This window comes from Salmo trutta, chromosome 25 (assembly GCF_901001165.1).
Source record: "Salmo trutta chromosome 25, fSalTru1.1, whole genome shotgun sequence".
Classification (NCBI taxonomy): domain Eukaryota; kingdom Metazoa; phylum Chordata; class Actinopteri; order Salmoniformes; family Salmonidae; genus Salmo; species Salmo trutta.
In genome coordinates, this window is record NC_042981.1 from 11,788,388 (window position 1) to 11,805,719 (window position 17,332).

Sequence of the window (17,332 nt, forward strand, 5' to 3'; positions counted from 1 at the left end):
TCCTTTGATATTATTGATCATAAATTGTTATTGAAGAAACTCACTTGCTATGGCTTTACATCACCTGACATCACATGGTTGCAGAACCCAGAGAGCTGTTCTTCAATGGAAGCTTCTCTAACATCAGATATGTACAGTGCGGTGTCCCTCAGGGAAGTTGCCTTGGGCCGTTACTCTTCTCTATTTTTACAAATGATTTGCCACTGGTCTTACACATCGCTAGAATGACTATGTATGCAGATGATTCCACTCTACATGTCAGCACCTCAAAGCCAGTGTGCTCACTGAAATTCTAAATAAGGAGTTACAGTCAGTATCAGAATGGGTGATTAATATGCTGCTCAGCCATACTGCTGTACTGTCTTAATGAGAGAGAGAGAGAGAGAGAGAGAGAGAGAGAGAGAGAGAGAGAGAGAGAGAGAGAGAGAAGGCTGTTCTCCCCCAACCTCCATCCATCTCCCTCAGTGTTTCAGTTGAGACTGACTATAATCATTAACCGTTAGTGATATGGCTGTTGATGGTTAGTGAGAGCTGTTGTTACTGTTCATGGAGTAGTGAAAAGCTGTAGCTCAATCATTAATTGGACATTCAGAGGTTAAATTGTGACAAAAGGACAGATGGTCAGGGAAAGAGGGGGTGGGAGAGAAACAGAGAGAAAGAGATATAGTCCTTCTCTTTAATCTTCCAGTCCAACAGCTTATTTCACAGCTTCCAGCGTCCCTTGCCCTGTCCTCATTCTATGGTTGTAGGCTCAACACGCTTCCTTACAGTATTAGGAAATAAACAAACTAACCCAACAAATCATGCTAAATGCAGTGCACTCAAAGACAGAAACCTTTTTTCATTGACTGCCCCCCTAGGTGACCCCATTGACCAGAGTTATTCTCATTATGTCCTCAGGGTCAGGCTTTAGGAAGATATTAATCTCATTATGTCTCCAGGGTCAGGCTATAGGAAGATATTCATCTCATTATGTCCCCAGGGTCAGGCTTTAGGAAGATATTAATCTCATTATGTCCTCAGGGTCAGGCTTTAGGAAGATATTAATCTCATTATGTCCTCAGGGTCAGGCTTTAGGAAGATATTAATCTCATTATGTCCCCAGGGTCAGGCTTTAGGAAGATATTAATCTCATTATGTCTCCAGGATCAGGCTTTAGGAAGATATTAATCTCATTATGTCTCCAGGATCAGGCTATAGGAAGATATTCATCTCATTATGTCCCCAGGGTCAGGCTTTAGGAAGATATTAATCTCATTATGTCCTCAGGGTCAGGCTTTAGGAAGATATTAATCTCATTATGTCTCCAGGGTCAGGCTTTAGGAAGATATTAATCTCATTATGTCCCCAGGGTCAGGCTTTAGGAAGATATTAATCTCATTATGTCCTCAGGGTCAGGCTTTAGGAAGATATTAATCTCATTATGTCCTCAGGGTCAGGCTTTAGGAAGATATTAATCTCATTATGTCCTCAGGGTCAGGCTTTAGGAAGATATTAATCTCATTATGTCTCCAGGGTCAGGCTATAGGAAGATATTAATCTCATTATGTCTCCAGGATCAGGCTTTAGGAAGATATTAATCTCATTATGTCCTCAGGGTCAGGCTTTAGGAAGATATTAATCTCATTATGTCTCCAGGGTCAGGCTATAGGAAGATATTAATCTCATTATGTCTCCAGGATCAGGCTTTAGGAAGATATTAATCTCATTATGTCCTCAGGGTCAGGCTTTAGGAAGATATTAATCTCATTATGTCCTCAGGGTCAGGCTTAAGGAAGATATTAATCTCATTATGTCTCCAGGATCAGGCTTTAGGAAGATATTAATCTCATTATGTCTCCAGGATCAGGCTATAGGAAGATATTATTCTCATTATGTCCTCAGGGTCAGGCTTTAGGAAGATATTAATCTCAATATGTCTCCAGGATCAGGCTTAGGAAGATATTAATCTCATTATGTCTTCAGGGTCAGGCTTTAGGAAGATATTAATCTCATTATGTCTCCAGGGTCAGGCTTTAGGAAGATATTAATCTCATTATGTCCTCAGGATCAGGCTTTAGGAAGATATTAATCTCAATATGAATACTTGACCACATATCAAGTAGTAACTAGCTAACCATCACTAATATAGAAAAACAGCTATTTTACAAAGAGCACGATAGGCATCTTTTACACACGCACACACACGCCTGCACGAGCGCACACACACACACACACACACACACACACACACACACACACACACACACACACACACACACACACACACACACACACACACACACACACACACACACACACACACACAGACACACACACAAGGCTGGCGGGTGGAGATCTGTGTTGTTGCTGAGTGTGTTCTCTCTGGGCATGGGGAGACTGTTGAGTGCTAGTCAGTCATGTTATTGCTGTTTGGAAAGATTGCGTCACACCCATGCCACACACACACACGTTATTGCTGTTTGGAAAATGGTTTCACGCTCCTCATCGCTCCCTTGCCAAGTTAGGAGTGTTTTAGTCACTGACCCACTTTGGGCTGGAAAACCACTTGAAATGGTTGTCTGTCTCTGTGACACAGCTTTAGTGTGTAGAGAAGTGTGTGTGATAGGTTGAAAAGAGACAGAGAAGAAGACCCTCCACAGGCCACTGGGCTACAGACAAATGTCCCGGTGTTATCAGAAGTCATATAGTCCTCTGTGGCTCAGTTAGTAGAACATGGTCCTCTGTAGTCCAGTTAGTAGGACATGGTCCTCTGTGGCTCAGTTAGTAGAACATGGTCCTCTGTTGTCCAGTTAGTAGGACATGGTCCTCTGTGGCTCAGTTAGTAGAACACGGTCCTCTGTAGTCCAGTTAGTAGGACATGGTCCTCTGTGGCTCAGTTAGTAGAACACGGTCCTCTGTAGCAAATATAGTACAACATGGTCCTCTGTAGCTCAGTTAGTAGAACATGGTCCTCTGTAGTTCAGTTAGTAGAACATGGTCCTCTGTAGTCCAGTTAGCAGGACATGGTCCTCTGTAGTTCAGTTAGTAGGACATGGTCCTCTGTAGTTCAATTAGTAGAACATGGTCCTCTGTGGCTCAGTTAGTAGAACATGGTCCTCTGTAGTTCAGTTAGTAGAACATGGTCCTCTGTGGCTGAGTTAGTAGAACATGGTCCTCTGTAGCTCAGTTAGTAGAACATGGTCCTCTGTGGCTCAGTTAGTAGAACATGGTTCTCTGTAGTTCAGTTAGTAGAACATGGTCCTCTGTAGTTCAGTTAGTAGAACATGGTCCTCTGTGGCTCAGTTAGTAGAACATGGTCCTCTGTAGTTCAGTTAGTAGAACATGGTCCTCTGTAGTTCAGTTAGTAGGACATGGTCCTCTGTAGCTCAGTTAGTAGAACATGGTCGTCTGTATTTCAGTTAGTAGAACATGGTCCTCTGTAGTTCAGTTAGTAGGACATGGTCCTCTGTAGCTCAGTTAGTAGAACATGGTCGTCTGTATTTCAGTTAGTAGAACATGGTCCTCTGTAGTTAGTAGAGCATGGTCTTCTGTAGCTCAGTTAGTAGAGCATGGTCCTCTGTAGCTCAGTTAGTAGAACATGGTCCTCTGTAGTTCAGTTAGTAGAACATGGTCCTCTGTAGCTCAGCTAGTAGAACATGGTCCTCTGTAGCTCAGTTAGTAGAACATGGTCCTCTGTAGTTCAGTTAGTAGAACATGGTCCTCTGTAGCTCAGCTAGTAGAACATGGTCCTCTGTAGCTCAGTTAGTGGAGCATGGCGCTGCAAGGATATTTTTTTGATATATATTTTTGATTCCCAGGACCACCCATACATAAAATGCATGCATGCATGATTTTAAGTCGCTTTGGATAAAAGTGTATGCTAAATGGCATATATTTGATATATATTATAAACAGGGTGGTTCGAGCACTGAATGCTGATTGGCTGACATACCACGGGTATGACAAAACATTTATTTTTACTGCTCTAATTACATTGGTAACCAGTTTATAATAGCAATAACGCACCTCTGGGGTTTGTGGTATATGGCCAATATACCACGGCTAAGGGCTGTTTCCAGGAACTCCGCGTTGCGTCGTACATAAGAACATCCCTTAGCCATGGCATACTGGCCAAATACCACACCTCCTCGTATCTTATTGCTTAATTATACCATGACAGTCCTCCTTACCAAAGCAATGCAAAGATAATTGGTTTTATTATGAGTAGTGAAAACTCAATATATACAACTGAAACCGGAAGTTTACATACACTTAGATTGGAATCATTAAAACTCTTTTTTCAACCACTCCACAAATGTCTTGTTAACAAACTATAGTTTTGACAAGTGGGTTAGGACATCTACTTTGTGCATGACACAAGTCAATTGTTTACAGACAGATTATTTCACGTCTAATTCACTGTATCACAAATCCAGTGGGTCAGAAGTTTACACTAAGTTGACTGCACCTTGTAAAAATACAGAAAATTATGTCATGGCTTTAGAAGCTTCTGATAGGCTAACTGACATCATTTGAGTCAATTGGAGGTGTACCTGTGGATGTATTTCAAGGCCTACGCACCTTCAAACTCAATGCCGCTTTGATTGACATCATGGGAAAATCAAAAGAAATCAGCCAAGACCTCATAAAACAAATTGTAGACCTCCACAAGTCTGGTTCATCCTTGGGAGCAATTTCCAAACGGCTGAAGGTACCACGTTCGTCTGTACAAACAATAGTACGCAAGTATAAACACAATGGGACCACGCAGCCGTCATACCGCTCAGGAAGGAGACGCATTCTGTCTCCTAGAGATGAACGTACTTTGGTGCGAAAAGTGCAAATCAATCCCAGAACAACAGCGAAGGACCTTGTGAAGATGCTGGAGGAAACAGGTACAAAAATATCTATATCCACAGTAAAACGAGCCCTATATCGACATAACCTGAAAGGCCTCTCAGCAAGGAAGAAGCCACTGCTCCAAAACCGCCATAAAAAAAGCCAGACTACGGTTTGCAACTGCACATGGGGACAAAGATCGTACTTTTTGGAGAAATGTCCTCTGGTCTGATGAAACAAAAATAGAACTGTTTGGCCATAATGACCATTGTTATATTCGGAGGAAAAAGGGGGAGGCTTGCAAGCCGAAGAACACCATCCCATCCGTGAAGCACGGGGGTGGCAGCATCATGTTGTGGGGGTGCTTTGCTGCAGGATGGACTGGTGCACTTCACAAAATGAGGGAGGAAAATTATATGGATATTGATAAAGGAATGTATATGTTTAAAGTAATGACTAAAGAATTCCACCCTGATATGTATTTAACGGTGTGAAAATTATGTGATAATTCCATAATGTGTGTGACTAGACCATTGTGTTACTATTTCGCAATATGAGCTGGGTAGAGTTGAGACATTCAAGGCCAACTGAACTGTCGACTTGTGATAACTCTGAAACCAAATAACAGGAAAGAGGCCACCTCAACTTAGGTAAGGGGGAGTAACTGTTAGGAATGGCTAGAAGATAATGAGAAATGATGTGTTAGTATCGTGGAAAAATACAGCCCACCTAAAGGGAGGTGGAGTTTCTACTGGTGTGTGTGTGTGTGTGTGTGTGTGTGTGTGTGTGTGTGTGTGTGTGTGTGTGTGTGTGTGTGTGTGTGTGTGTGTGTGTGTGTGTGTGAGTTATAAAATTACTGTGTTCTAATTTTTGACTTCAGAGTACTCTCTGAATAAAGAACAACTAACCTTTTGCAGTATCTGAGACTTTGTCTAATTCTTATTTTGAACCCGTGACTTACAACCTCGGGGAATTGGTCAAAGCTTAAATGATTGTTTAGTTATCATCATTGGGATTGAAAATTCTCGTGACAACTTGGTCCTTCGAGCCGGATCTCAATACCTTTATTTGTCGTCCCATAGGACACCGAAACTGTGCACGGGCGGATGACATTTCTGTAGATTAAAGACCTGGCCCCATTCTGAGGGTTCTTTACAGGCCGGTGGCGAACTGGTACATGACAGAAACGGTGAAGAGATCCAACCTACATTGAAATCTCAGCTGCAAGGATAAGGTCAGTAATCTTTATTCATTAGTTTGCAGTTAAATTCTAAACGTACTAAAATTGACTTAGAATGGACTGGATTATATTCCTATAAAGCATTGGTCAAGATAGATGTGAGGGAGGATTTTAACTGTAAAACAGTAAGTAAGATTTGTATCGGGTCACCATCCATATAATCTAATGTAGAGAAAGTTTAAGACAAAAGTATCTGTGTTAGTGTTGGCGGCACTGGGTCACAGATCTCAGTAAGAAATTTTGAGTAAGTAAGTTTGGGTCCGAAATGACTCAGGGTAGTTGAGGGCATTACCAAAATAAACAAAGTAAGTTACGTTAGTCTAGGACTAATGGAAGAGAGTGAGATTAAGTATAGTAACAGTAAAAGCACACACAGAGATTGTGAGATTAAGTATAATAATAGTAGGAGCACACACAGAGATTGTGAGAATAAGCATAATAACAAGGAAAACAATGAATAACCATGGAAGTAAATCCTCAAAGCAGGTTCCGGAATTAACCGGAGATGAGAGATATATGGAGCCTAAGAAAAAGGAAGTCACTAAGAAAGAAGAAGTAAGTAGCCAAGAGTATCTAATGGCCACTTTAGGAGAGATAGCCGAGAAGGGTGGAGGTGAGAAAAGAGAAAGGACCCGTAAGAGAGAAGACAGAGAGGGACCTAAATGTTACAACTGTAGCAAGCCAGGACATTTTGCCAAGGAGGGTGAGGAACCATGCATGCACTGTGATAAGGTGGGCCACAATCACCGAGACTGTAGAAAGAATAAGGACAGAAAGGATAGGAGGGGGGGGCAGAGGCAAGAACAGAGAGAAAAAGGTCAGGCGCCCACAGCCAGACTCAGAGGAGGAAAATAAAAGAAAGATCAGAAAGGAGCAGAGTATCTAATAGTAACTCTCGGGGTAATTGTAGATAAGCATAAAGGAGGCTTTAAGGGGAAGGGACCTAAGGGAGAAGGGGAAAAAATTGACAGGGTCAGACGATAGAAAGTGTTTCAATTGCGATAAGACAGGACATTTCGCCCGGGAGTGTAAGGCTCCCTGTAAACATTGTGACCGAGTAGGACACAATCACCGAAACTGCAAACATAAGGGGAAGGACAGGCGAGACAAATCGGGAGAGAAAGAGAGAGACAGAGACAACGAGAGCGAGAGCAGAGAGATATGGAGATGAGACAGCACCAACTTTTTAAAGGTTTTAGATTTGTTAAACAACAGGATTTTTTCTTCCGGAACGGATGGAAGTCACCTAAAGTATGTATGTTTAAGGAGACATAGGAGAACATGCCTACATTTGTATTAAATGCCTGGGATAAATATCACTGATTCCTTACGCTGAGGAATGTACTACATTTGCGACAGAATTTTTTGTTGTTGTTGCATTTAGTGGGGAAACAGGACCAATCTACGGAGAAAAACCTATTACATATTTGCTGGACATGGGTCTAGTAATGATAATAGAATAATTGTACCTAAGGGTAGCGCATGTTCAATTAAAGTACATATAAACATTGAGGAAGTTTAAAACTAATGATTTGAGGGCGTACAGTGGAATTATCATTATTATTCGTTTTTTTTTGTATTTAACTTTTGGGTTTCTGAATCGGTGTAGTATAATGAATGCTGACGAAGTGTTTGTGTTTTTTTCTGGGAAAATGGGGGTTTCATTGTCTCTCTTTGGAATGTTTCCTGGGGCTATAATCTTGGGGAGAGTGAGTGAGATAGAGGCCGTAAACTACCAAATTGAGAAGGCCTGGCAAGTTTTTGTTTGTTTTTACCTTAGGGTTTACAAATACCCACACACAACACATAGTGTATAACTATTTGTTGGTATTTTTAAAAAAAATACTATGTTGATTCGTGTGTACTATTTCTTTTGGGTTTGGTAAGTTTTCCATTTGTCTTAGTGCCAAGGTATCTTAAAGGGACACACACATGGAATTTTAGAAGTCTTTATTTTCTGAGTTTTAATTAAACACGAGAAGTCTTTAGATAAAGGAATGTTCTGGGAACCTGGGATACAACATGTAGGAAATGCTTGAAGGTTTTTCTTTAATTTGTCTAATATAGTAAGAAACACTTCTTTAAAGGGTTTGTATGACCTATGACCTCTATCATGACTTTCCATTGTGGTTTGATCAGCCTCATAGGAAAGCCATTTGGATAATGAATTTAAGGTAATTTGTAATACTGATTTTAAGGTAATTTGTGTAATTGATAATTATGATGGAGTTTAAAGTTCTTAGACATGTTGATCATTTGGACCAATGAGAAGAAAGAAAGGGCATTGCCTTTGACTAAGGGTAGGCTTCCTTAAGTCTATTTTCCTATGACCATAAGGGTACAATAATTGTTTATTTGGGGAGTTTTTCAGGGTAGTGATTCGCCAGTGGAATCGCGTGGCGCGAAATACAAATACCTAAAAAATGCTAGAACTTCAATTTCTCAAACATATGACTATTTTACACCATTTTAAAGACAAGACTTTCGTTAATCTAACCACATTGACCGATTTCAAAAAGTCTTTACAGTGAAAGCAAAACATTAGATTATGTCAGGAGAGTACCCTGCCAAAAATAATCACACAGTGTCACGTCCTGACCAGTATAAGGGTTAATTGTTATTGTGGTTTGGTCAAGACGTGGCAGAGGGTATTTGTTTTATGTGGTTCGGGGCGGTGGCACTGTGTCAGATTCATGTATTTCTATGTTTTGTCTAGTGTATCTGTTTCTATGTTTAGTTAATTGGGGTTGGGACTCTCAATTGAAGGCAGGTGTTGTCTCTTTGCCTTTGATTGAGAGTCCTATATATTAGGGTGTGTTTGTGTGTGTATTTTGTGGGAGATTGTTTCTTGTCTAGCGTGTGTGAGCCTGAGAAGACTGTTCGTTGATCGTGAGTTCGTTTTGTTATTTTGGTGTTCATTTTGAGTTTAATAAAAGTTCAAGATGAGCAACCACATACCTGCTGCATTTTGGTCCTCCTTTCCCAACGACAACCGTGACAGAATCTCCCACCACAAAAGGACCAAGCAGCAGAGGAAGGAGCAACAGGTGGATTGTAAGGAGCAGAGGGAAATTGAGTTGGACCAACGAGAAAGATGGACATGGGAACAGATTATGGCCGGAGAGGGCCCATGGAGAAAATGGGGTAAGGACCGGGAACGTTACCGAGGAACACGACTGGCGTTGAAGCACGAGAGGCACCCCCAAAAAATGTTTTGGGGGGGGCACACGGGTAGTTTGGCTAGGCCAAGGAAGAGCCAGAAGCCAGCTACCCGTGATTATATGGAGGAGCGTATGGAGTGGAGGGCGCCGTGTTTTGTTGAAGAGCGCACAATCTCGCCCATACGCACGCACAGTCCGGTGTGAGTTATTCCAGCCCCTCGCAGATGCCGTGCTAGAGTGGGCATCCAGCCTGATGGGAGGATGCCTGCGCAGCGCATCTGGTCGCCGGTACGCCTCCTAGGACCAGGCTACCCTACTCCCGCTCTACGCACGGCAACCATCAGGCCCCTGCCCAGCCCAGTTCGCCCTGTACGAGCACCCCACTCGTACAGGGCTACTAGTTCCATCCAGTCAGGACGGGTTGTGCAGGAGGTAAGATCAAGACCGCCTGTGCGCCTCCATAGCCCTGGGTTTCCAGTTCCTGTCTCTCGTGCGGACCCGGAAGTGCGTCAGCCCAGTCCGACTCGTCCTGTTCCCGCTCCCCGCACTAGCCTGGAGGTGCGTGTTCCCAGTCTGGCACGTCCAGTACCAGCACCACGCACCAGGCTTCAAGTGCGTCAGCCCAGTCCGACTCGTCCTGTTCCCGCTCCCCGCACTAGCCTAGAGGTGCGTGTTCCCAGGCTGATAACCCCAGTACCAGCACCACGCACCAGGCTTCCAGTGCGTCGGCTCAGTCAGGAGTCGCCAGAGCTGCCCATCAGTCAGGAGTCGCCAGAGCTGCCCGCCAGTCAAGAGTCGCCAGAGCTGCCCGCCAGTCAAGAGTCGCCAGAGCTGCCCGCCAGTCAAGAGTCGCCAGAGCTGCCCGCCAGTCAAGAGTCGCCAGAGCTGCCCGCCAGAGCTGCCCGCCAGTCAAGAGTCGCCAGAGCTGCCCGCCAGTCAAGAGTCGCCAGAGCTGCCCGCCAGTCAAGAGTCGCCAGAGCTGCCCGACTGCCCGGAGCTGCCAGAGCTGCCCGACTGCCCGGAGCTGCCAGAGCGGCCCGACTGCCCGGAGCTGCCAGAGCGGCCCGACTGCCCGGAGCTGCCAGAGCGGCCCGACTGCCCGGAGCTGCCAGAGCGGCCCGACTGCCCGGAGCTGCCAGAGCGGCCCGACTGCCCGGATCAGCCAGAGCGGCCCATCTGCCAGGATCAACCAGAGCGGCCCGCCCTCCAGGATTAGCCAGAGCGACCCGTATGCCAGGATCAGCCAGAGCGGCCCGTCTGCCAGGATCAGCCAGAGTGGCCCGTTTGCCCAGAGTCTGCCGATGACCCGAAACCAAGGGAGTCTAGCAGCAACCTGGAACTGAGTAAGCCTGTCAATTCAGAACTTAAAATAAACTGTCTAATGATTGAGTCTGCCTACAGTGTGGAAAGGAGGAGGTCAGCCTACGATCCGGAACAAGGGGAGTCTGCCTACGGCCCGAGGCTGATCAGGTCGATCTACATTCTGGAGGACAGTAGGCCGGAGCCTGAACCACCACCTGCATAGGTGGGTTGGGGAGGGGGGGTGTAGCACAAGTGCCGTCGGTGACAGCAGCCACCCTCCCTTCCCTCCCTTTAGTTTAGGGGGATTTTTGTTGTTGTTTTGGGTTTTGTTTATTTAAGAGGTGCATCCGGGGTCTGCACCTTTAGGGGGGGGGGGGGGGGGTACTGTCACGTCCTGACCAGTATAAGGGTTAATTGTTATTGTAGTTTGGTCAGGACGTGGCAGAGGGTATTTGTTTTATGTGGTTCGGGGTGGTGGTTTCTTTTGAAGGGCATTTGATTTATGTATTCCGGGGTTTTTGGGCACTGTGTCAGATTCATGTATTTCTATGTTTTGTCTAGTGTATCTGTTTCTATGTTCAGTTAATTGGGGTTGGGACTCTCAATTGAAGGCAGGTGTTGTCTCTTTGCCTTTGATTGAGAGTCCTATATATTAGGGTGTGTTTGGGTGTGTATTTTGTGGGAGATTGTTTCTTGTCTAGCGTGTGTGAGCCTGAGAAGACTGTTCGTTGATCGTGAGTTCGTTTTGTTATTTTGGTGTTCATTTTGAGTTTAATAAAAGTTCAAGATGAGCAACCACATACCTGCTGCATTTTGGTCCTCCTTTCCCAACGACAACCGTGACACACAGCCATTTTCAAAGCAAGCATATATGTCACAAAAACCAAAACCACAGCTAAATGCAGCACTAACCTTTGATGATCTTCATCAGATGACACTCCTAGGACATTATGTTATACAATACATGCATGTTATGTTCAATCAAGTTCATATTTATATCAAATCCAGCTTTTTACATTAGCATGTGATGTTCAGAACTAGCATACCCACCGAAACTTCCGGTGAATTTACTAAATTACTCATGATTAACGTTGACAAAATACATAACAATTATTTTAAGAATTATAGATACAGAACTCCTTTATGCAAACGCTATGTCAGATTTTAAAATAGCTTTTCGGCGAAAGCACATTTTGCAATATTCTGAGTACATAGCTCGGCCATCACAGGCTAGCTAATTTGACACCCACCAAGTTTGGGGCTCACTAAACTCAGAATTACTATTAGAAAAATTGGATTACCTTTGCTGTTCTTCGTCAGAATGCACTCCCAGGACTTCTACTTCAACAACAAATGTTGTTTTGGTTCCAAATAATCCATAGTTATATCCAAATACCTCACTATCCGAAGGGTAACGCGCGAGCGCATTTCGTGACAAACAAATTCAAAATATTCCATCACCGTACTTAGAAGCATGTCAAACGCTGTTTAAAATCAATTTGTATGCTATTTTTCTAATATTCCAACCGGGCAACGTTGTATTCATTCAAAGACTGAAAGAAAAAAATGGAGGAGTCTCGTGAACGCGCATCTCAGTCTCACTGTCCCCAGGCTGACCACTTACAAACTCTGCTCCTATACTTTGCCCAGAGACAGCAGACACCCCATTCCACTTTCTGGCGGCTTTAGAGAGCCAATGGAAGCCTTAGAAAGTGTCATGTTACAGCACAGATGCTGTATTTTCGATAGAGATGCAACAGAAGGACAACAAATTGTCAGACAGGGCACTTCCTGTATGGAATCTTCTCAGGTTTTGGCCTGCCATATGAGTTCTGTTATACTCACAGACACCATTCAAACAGTTTTAGAAACTTTAGAGTGTTTTCTATCCAAATCTACTAATTATATGCATATTCTCATTTCTGGGCAAGAGTAGTAACCAGTTTAAATCGGGTACGTTTTTTATCCGGCCGTGAAAATACTGCCCCCTAGCCCCAACAGGTTAAAGCTTGGTCGCAAATGGGTCTTCCAAATGGACAATGACCCCAAGCACACTTCCATAGTTGTTGCAAAATGGCTTAAGGACAACAAAGTCAAGGTATTAGAGTGGCCATCACAAAGCCCTGACCTCAATCCTATAGATATTTGTGGACAGAACTGAAAAAGTGTGTGCGAGCAAGGAAGCCTACAAACCTGACTCAGTTACACCAGCTCTGTCAGGAGGAATGGGCCAAAATTCACCCAACTTATTGGGGGAAGCTTGTGGAAGGCTACCCGATACGTTTGACCCAAGTTAACCTGTTATGGATAGGGGGCAGTATTTTCACAGCTGGATAAAAAACGTACCCGATTTAATCTGATTATTACCCCTGCCCAGAAACTAGAATATGCATATAATTATTAGCTTTGGATAGAAAACACTCCAACGTTTCTAAAACTGTTTGAATGGTGTCTGTGAGTATAACAGAACTCATTTGGCAGGCCAAAACATGAGAAGATTCTGTTCAGGAAGTACCCTGTCTGACCATTTCTTCCCCTTGTTGATTCTCTCTTTCCATTACAAAGGATCTCTGCTGTTAGGTGACACTTCCTACGGCTTCCATGGGCCCTCAGAGCCCGGGAAAAAGCTGAATGACGTAATTCAAAGCCCTGGCTGAAACACACGAGCGCTTTTGCTAAGTGGTCTATCAGCAGACAAAAGGCTTAGGCGTGTGCCCGAGTCGACCCCGTGATGTATTTTCTTTCGGCTGTTTACCTAATTGCAGATTCCCGGTCGGAATATTATCGCTTTTTTACGAGAAAAATTGCATAAAAATTGATTTTAAACAGCGGTTGACATGCTTCGAAGTACGGTAATGAAATATTTAGAAATCTTTTGTCACGTTATGCGCCATGCGCACGACCCTTATTTACCATTGGGATAGTGTCTAGAACGCACGAACAAAACGTCGCTGATGGAACATAACTATGGATTATTTTGGACCAAACCAACATTTGTTATTGAAGTAGAAGTCCTGGGAGTGCATTCTGACGAAGAACATCAAAGGTAATCAAACTTTTCTAATAGTAAATCTGATTTTGGTGAGTGCTAAACTGGGTGGGTGTCTAAATAGCTAGCCCTGTGATGCCGGGCTATCTACTGAGAATATTGTAAAATGTGCCTTCACCGAAAAGCTATTTTAAAATCGGACACATCGAGTGCATAGAGGAGTTCTGTATCTATAATTCTTAAAATAATTGTTATGTTTTTTGTGAACGTTTATCGTAATGTAAAAAAGCTGGCTTTTGATATAAATATGAACTTGATTGAACAAAACATGCATGCATTGTATAACATAATGTCCTAGGGTTGTCATCTGATGAAGATCATCAAAGGTTAGTGCTGCATTTAGCTGTCTTCTGGGTTTTTGTGACATTATATGCTAGCTTGAAAAATGGGTGTCTGATTATTTCTGGCTGGGTACTCTGCTGACATAATCTAATGTTTTGCTTTCGCTGTAAAGCCTTTTTGAAATCGGACAGTGTGGTTAGATTAACGAGAATCAGAGATCCTGAGTTTTTGGAAGAGATGTCAAAGAAAGCAAATAAATGGTCAAACAGGCCACTTCCTGTAAAGGAATCTCTCAGGTTTTTGCCTGCCAAATGAGTTCTGTTATACTCACAGACACCATTCAAACAGTTTTAGAAACTTTAGGGTGTTTTCTATCCATATATAATAAGTATATGCATATTCTGGGTAGGATTAGTAACCAGATTAAATCGGGTACGTTTTTTATCCGGCCGTGTAAACACTGCCCCCTAGCCCCAACAGGTTAAACAATTTAAAGGCAATGCTACCAAATACTAATTGAGTGTATGTAAACTTCTGACCCACTGGGAATGTGATGAAAGAAATAAAAGCTGAACAAAATAATTCTCTCAACTATTATTCTGATTTCATAAAGTGGTGATCCTAACTGACCTAAGACATGGAATTTTTACTAGGATTAAATGTCAGGAATTGTGAAAAACTGAGTTTAAATGTATTTGGCTAAGGTGTATGTAAACTTCCGACTTCAACTGTATATATAGCAGTCCCTGAACAAAGTGAGTTTCATTTGGTTGACATTTGGTTGCTTACTAACAACGTTACTCTGAACATTATTAGAATGTTTTGGAACAAACATGACATTCTGACAATGCCAAAAGAAAGCTGTAATTTCATGTTACAATTCAACATTCTAAGAAATATCCATCGTAAATGTTGCTATGCTGTTCCTGGAGTTATTTTATAAGGTTCTTTCTCAGAACACGTATCGTAGAGAAACTGGACAAATCTAGCTTAGAGAAAGTCTATTTCCACACACACACACACACACACACACACACACACACACACACACACACCTGTATTTTCACTCAGGCACTCACTCACACGAGTCAGTAGTTTCTCTGATTTAGTGCAGGGCTGTCTGCCAAGGACCAGACAGTTAACCATTTGTTGCAACACAGAGGTCAGTGCAGCATGACTGACAGCGTCTACAAACAGAACAGGGGGAAACAACAAAAGGGAGGAGAAGAGGGATAGGAGGAGGGAGGTTTTAGGTGTCCAATCACAGGTAGTCTTTTATGTCAGTGGAATAAGCCAAAGAAAATTATGTTCCTACTGTTTCTAAACTAGCCTACTGTTGCTAAACCAGCCTACTGTTCCTAAACCAGCCTACTGTTCCTAAACCAGCCTACTGTTCTACTAAACCAGTCTACTGTTTCTAAACCAGCCTACTGTTCCTAAACCACCTACTGTTCTACTAAACCAGCCTACTGTTTCAAAACCAGTCTACTGTTCTACTAAACCAGCCTACTGTTCCTAAACCAGTCTACTGTTTCTATACCAGCCTACTGTTTCTAGACCAGCCTACTGTTCCTAAACCAGCCTACTGTTCTACTAAACCAGTCTACTGTTTCTAAACCACCCTACTGTTCCTAAACCAGGCTACTGTTCTACTAAACCAGCCTACTGTTTGTAGACCAGCCTACTGTTCCTAAACCAGCCTACTGTTCTACTAAACCAGCCTACTGTTCCTAAACCAGCCTACTGTTCCTAAACCAGCCTACTGTTTCTAAACCAGCCTACTGTTATACTAAACCAGTCTACTGTTCTACTAAACCAGCCTACTGTTCCTAAACCAGGCTACTGCTTCTAAGCCAGCCTACTGTTCCTAAACCAGCCTACTGTTCCTAAACCAGCCTACTGTTCTACTAAACCAGGCTACTGTTCCTAGACCAGCCTACTGTTCTACTAAACCAGCCTACTGTTCTACTAAACCAGTCTACTCTTCCTAAACCAGCCTACTATTTCTAAGCCAGCCTACTGTTCCTAAACCAGTCTACTGTTCCTAAACCAGCCTACTGTTTCTAAACCAGCCTACTGTTTCTAAACCAGCCTACTGTTCTACTAAACCAGCCTACTGTTCTACTAAACCAGCCTACTGTTCTACTAAACCAGTCTACTGTTCCTAAACCAGCCTACTGTTCTATTAAACCAGCCTACTGTTCTATTAAACCAGCCTACCGTTCTATTAAACCAGCCTACTGTTCTATTAAACCAGCCTACTGTTCTATTAAACCAGCCTACTGTTCTATTAAACCAGCCTACCGTTCTATTAAACCAGCCTACTGTTCTATTAAACCAGCCTACTGTTCTATTAAACCAGCCTACTGTTCTATTAAACCAGCCTACCGTTCTATTAAACCAGCCTACTGTTCTATTAAACCAGCCTACCGTTCTATTAAACCAGCCTACTGTTCTATTAAACCAGCCTACTGTTCTATTAAACCAGCCTACTGTTCTATTAAACCAGCCTACTGTTCTATTAAACCAGCCTACTGTTCTATTAAACCAGCCTACTGTTCTACTAGATCAGCACAGAGAATTGTCACCATAGCATAACCAGTTCCCACACCATGTGGGTCTGTTGGATGTAAAACGGTGAATAACGCAATACAGTTCATTCATGCACACCAAATCAATGTAAGGTCAAAACACACAGTGGTAAGTCTGCTCCGTGTTGAAAACGTAATCCCATATCTTTATGATGTGTGATGCTAAAATAGATTTGCACTACAGTTCTTACCTTCCCCTTACACCGGTGGTTTCTTAATCCTGGTCCTGGGGACCTAAAGATGTTCACATTTTTGTTTTTGCCATAGCACTACACACCTGATTCCACTAGTCACAGGTTTGATAATGACTTGATTAGTGGAATCAGGTGTGTAGTGCCAGGTAAAAAACAAAATAAGTGTTTCTTTGGGTCCCCAGGACCAGATGAAGAAACACTGCCTTAGACAGTACAAAGTAGCATTGGCACATGAAGTTGATGCCCACAACTTCGAGTCAACATTCAAAAAACGTTGTGTGGAGGTTGTCGGTTTGCTGGGACTTTTCCCTTAGATAGTACTACATTACCCCTGATGCCCCTCTCTCTCTCTCACCTTCTCGGCCAGCAGCTCTCGGATCTTCCCCGCCTGCAGACGGAACCTGAGCAGCTGCATCTCCAGGGCAACGCAACGCTTCTGCCAATCCACGCTACCTGCTCCTACTACGGAGCCTGCACCCGCCCTGCCACTCTCCAAGACGTCTGCCATGTTGACCACACCACTGCCCAGCGGATGGACCCTGTCGACTGGTAACCGACTGACACGGACCTGCAGAGCAACACACACACAGTCAGGGCCACGGGAATGGAGCAGCAAAAAGTTACAATACATGTCTCAGTGTTTTTTATCAAGTGAAAACAAGTGAAACCAAGTAAAAACCCTTTGAAGATCT

General features: G+C 43.2%; 1 protein-coding gene across 1 annotated transcript in view; it reads right to left on the reverse strand.

Annotated features, from left to right (window-relative positions):
* The window catches only part of LOC115162024 (pleckstrin homology domain-containing family H member 1), a 68,794-nt gene that overhangs the window by 45,203 nt on the left and 6,259 nt on the right, over window positions 1-17,332 (reverse strand). Inside the window, exon 2 of the mRNA XM_029712941.1 lies at window positions 16,996-17,208. Within this exon, the coding sequence (XP_029568801.1) occupies window positions 16,996-17,208 (213 nt within the window). The remainder of the gene's footprint in view (window positions 1-16,995; window positions 17,209-17,332) is intronic.